Below are 4,281 nucleotides of genomic sequence, written 5' to 3' on the forward strand. Positions count from 1 at the left end.
TTATTGCTAATCTTAATGCTTGTGTTAAACTGGACACTTAGCATATGATCATAGGTTTAATCTAATCATCAAAATTAAAGTGTTTTAGGTTGCTAGAAAAAACATAGATAGGCGATATGTCCTTAGCCAACGAAAGGTGATGTTAAGGCAAATCGTGAACCAATTGAATCTGAACTTAATGCTTGTCATCATTCTCTGATCCAAACGATAGTTTAGGCATTAGGATTGCTTGATAAATTGGTAGACACCACGACAGTGGGTTTATCTATTTTTGTTGTTCAAGTTCTAGATTGGCTCTTATTGCCTTCCTGAATAGTTGTGTAGCTCATGATCCTAAGTATCCCGATGAATCACCCTGAACTTAGCTCTCTTAATCATCTGAAAACCTTTAATTAATCTTGTTAGTTGTTTGTCATGAAACCCTCAAATCTTAAAACCCCCATATTGTTTTAGCTTAATATTGATCCTATAGAAATAAAGGGTAATCGTTGGTCTCTGTGGATTCGGTCCTAAAGTGCTACATCGACATACCATTCGATTGTGGTAGTGTGCACATTAGGTTAATTAGTGTGCGTATACACGTAATATCACATAGCTGAAGTCTCTGCTCCAGATACTTCCACGGTATCAGCCGAGTCAACCCCTTCTTTAACTGCTTCTTCCATTATCTTCCCATTCACTATCTCCGACTCATTTGAAGATACCCGTTTCACATTCTCTTGTGAATTGGTAATGCTTCCCTTTTTTTGTTCCACACTTCTCTCCATTACATCTTCTTTCTTTTTTGAGCACTCTCCCTCGTTATATCCCCAATTTTCACAAAGAGAACATTTTGTAGGAACCCATGGGTAGGTAAACTCAATGTTCGCATTTATTCCAGACTTAGAGCGGAATCTGTATGCATGGGGAAGTGGTTTTGTCATGTTTGCATTGACAAAGACCTTAGCCTCCTCGAAAATGGTACAGAGCTCTGTGTCAGGATGCAGTCATACAGGCTTCCCAACTGAGCGATGAATCCTAGTCCCTTCCATGAAAACATAGTAGGTGGCACATTCTTCATTGTTACCCACGTAGTCTTAATCTCAACTTCTTCCTCCTTTTTCTCTTCCAATGGCGCTCACTTAGACAGGATCATTGGAATGCCCGTTATATTCCACACGCCTCGCCTCAAAATACGACTCCTTGTTTGTTGATCAGTGATCTGAAACTTCAACATTTTTTCATTAACCGCAAAAACATCAATCTTAATGTTTTGTTCCCCAATGGCCATATCTTGTTAACAATAATATGAATCCTTGCCACATGAGAAGCAGGATCTAGAAATCTCCACTCTAGAAAATCCGCCGACAAAGGAACTGTGTTAACAAGGAGATCATCTGGTATCTCTACCATCTCTGTCCCCTCCACGACCTCTACTTTCACCTCATGATACTCTCCAAAACATGTTTTTGCTGAACCGCCTTGACGTACGATTTGTTCCCAGACTTCGTTCCCTGACTTGTAATCCCATCCGTCACCATCGGAGGAGAATCCTTCGTCTTCAACGTCGCCATTAAGCGAGCCGAGCAGCCGTCACCACCTTGAAATCCTTAACCCTAAAATCGCCTTCAGAATCACCCTCAGAGTTATTTTAGGAAAGTCCTCTACAAATGTTGCATTTTTCCATCCATTACATATCTCTCTTCCCCCATGATGCTGTAACCAGTTATTTAGTTTTATAGCTAGCATAATGAAGCAAATCACGAGACCTGTATATGCACAAATGCTACATGTAATTGATACCAAAAGAATTAGCTTACAATGCTCAGATATCAAATGGAAAGTTTACCTGTGACGATGGCATATGAAGTGCATCTAGCTTGATAGGAGATTCTGATGAACCATTCTTGTCCTCCAGATAATACTCCTTGAACTCAGAGACAGTGAGAGATGAGGATTCATTCAGCTGAGACTGAGAATAATATATAAAAAAAAATTGTTAGTGTGGTTCATAGAGAATACATACCTGTCGATGTGCTGGTGAAGTTAAAACAATAGAAGTTCCAACAAAAGGCATTGTATTGAATGTGCACGCGCTGTTGCTGAAGTTACACTTGTAGAATGGTGGTTCTTTAGTATCATACACGACAGCCTTCACATCAATATCCAGTTCCACCTGAACAAATTCCATCACAAGTTCAAAAAACAAAAAATGGACGTGTGCAAGAACACAACAGAAACCAAAGTAATTATTGCCTCTACGTCCTTCAAGTTGGGGTTAGCCACATTAAGATGATACCTTTCAGAATTACTTATGTTCAGTTGAATCACACCACTCCCTGTAAAAAAAACTATTATTAACTTATGAATAACCAGTGTAACCAAAGCACTTATGTTGGATCTCCTAGTTGACTAACCCTGAATCAGATTCAATGAGAGAGCGGTCAGGTCAATTGGAGGTTCCTCCCACAACCAGCGAGTGGCCATTACTGTGAAAAAGAGAGCATTTAAATAATTATGTTGACATCCCTAAAAAGGCAACACTTTTAAACAAACAACTACATTCACGATTAAGACATCTTTCCTTAGTTAGGTTTTGCTTTACGTTTTGGAGTATGTTTAGGAAAGTTATAGACTTTTCTAAGGGGTTTTATAGGTTACAAGTTCTTCATTAAAGAAGAGCTTTAGGGTATTTGTACTATTATCACAACCTTGATGACAAATATCAAACCAACATGCAAACCATAGCAGAAAGACAAGCAAGAACACAAACATATATAATATTAACCAACCTTTATCGACCACAAGCCGAACTGAACAGCCTTCAGGTTTAACATTATATGAAATATTCAACAAACCTCCTCGGTTCAGATAGTATGGCCAACCCTGAGAGAAGTGAAACCAGTTCAATAAATTGTCTAATTAAATATTAACTACTTTAATAAATACAATAACGTTTTCAAATAGCCACAACAATCATGAGGAATCCCAACCCCACCTTGTAAGATCCATGTGAGAGAGACAGCAAACGAGATTCAGATCAATTCGCTACACCAACACGAGGAGATATATAGAACCCAAACAGCTGAACACCAGATTCATAACCATACAAATTTTCCACCTAACAGAAAGAAATAAAACATGTCTCAATATATTAATTAGCACAACACATGGGAACACAAAAAGATGTAACCAGACAACAACAAACTTAACGCTTTGGACAAACAGCTGCCACCGTTGGAACCAATGAAGCAAATACTTGACCCATCATATCATCCGAAGAAATGGAGTTTGGTTCAACAAGGAAGGAAGCGTTAGGTCCAATCCAGACATATGTTGGGTGGGTAAAAACAGCCACTGATTCACAAATAAAATCACATATATAGGGAAGAGACTTTCAAATGCTAAAGCCCAAAAATCAAAAATCGTTTTAATTTAAGATCGAAACAAACGAAGCAACCAGCCAAATAGAAACACAAACACGCATGATAAATTGAATTCAAGATCAGACACCGGACCCCTCCGGCGATCACCAAATAATTGAAGGCGAAAATCCATCTCAAGTAATCTTAGAGGTTGAGAGAGAAAAAAAAACAGAGAAATGAGGTGAAGAGATAACGATGATAAGATTGATGGACCCCCTAGTGATATAAAGGAAGAATCTGACAATCCGTGAGGACGTGAATCCATGAAGAAAGTTGCAAGTTAATTAATGTAACGGTTACACAGTTTGAAAAGTGGTATACGGGCAAGCCTTGAACTGTAGAAGATGAATGATGGTAGTCAAATGACTTTGAGGGTGTTTTTGTAATTTCATTAAGATAATATCTTACGTATGCTTTGTTGTACATGGTTATGTTTTAGTTTGAGGAAAGTGTATTTTCAAAAGTCCTTCGTTGGAAGTTTAATTAGTTGTATAAGGAATAAAGATTTTGCCAAAAGAAAGAAAATATTTTACGTTTGACTACTAATCTTATATATTAAAACATAAGTAACAACCTTGATTCATGTGTGAGTTTTAAAAAAATAGACATATTTCTATAAATTCATGTTACATTTAATCTCTAATCTTATCATTTAAATTTTGGGTCTACCAGAATTTTCTATTGGGCTATCAATAATTAGATTTAAACAATAGATGATTCATTAAATTTATAGATACTATAAATTAAATAGATATAATTTAATGTTGTAATACTATACCTTCAGATGTTAATTATTTAAATATTTGTCGATGTTAACTTTTAAAATTATAAAGATTTTTTTTTAAATAACAAAAATCATATTATCTAACAATGATTA

At 36.5% G+C, this 4,281-nt stretch overlaps 1 protein-coding gene across 5 annotated transcripts; it reads right to left on the bottom strand.

Moving 5' to 3' along the window:
• Positions 1 to 495: 495 nt before the first annotated feature.
• Positions 496 to 3,722, bottom strand: LOC106337148. Of its 5 annotated transcripts, XM_013776201.1 has the most exons (9): positions 3,705 to 3,722; positions 3,193 to 3,336; positions 2,978 to 3,100; positions 2,772 to 2,865; positions 2,397 to 2,468; positions 2,236 to 2,318; positions 2,006 to 2,155; positions 1,829 to 1,912; positions 496 to 1,748 (listed from the first exon to the last, which is right to left on the bottom strand). In XM_013776201.1, the coding sequence occupies exons 5-9, from the start codon at positions 2,464 to 2,466 to the stop codon at positions 1,740 to 1,742; spliced, it is 396 nt and encodes a 131-aa protein (XP_013631655.1). In that variant the 5' UTR covers positions 2,467 to 2,468; positions 2,772 to 2,865; positions 2,978 to 3,100; positions 3,193 to 3,336; positions 3,705 to 3,722; the 3' UTR covers positions 496 to 1,739. The 5 variants fall into 5 exon arrangements, 4 of the variants coding, with proteins under 4 accessions (XP_013631655.1, XP_013631657.1, XP_013631656.1 ...); XM_013776203.1 differs by lacking the exon at positions 3,705 to 3,722 and having other exon boundaries at positions 3,215 to 3,698; XM_013776202.1 differs by lacking the exon at positions 3,705 to 3,722 and having other exon boundaries at positions 3,188 to 3,698.
• Positions 3,723 to 4,281: the final 559 nt, after the last annotated feature.

This window comes from Brassica oleracea, chromosome C4 (assembly GCF_000695525.1).
Source record: "Brassica oleracea var. oleracea cultivar TO1000 chromosome C4, BOL, whole genome shotgun sequence".
Taxonomy (NCBI): domain Eukaryota; kingdom Viridiplantae; phylum Streptophyta; class Magnoliopsida; order Brassicales; family Brassicaceae; genus Brassica; species Brassica oleracea.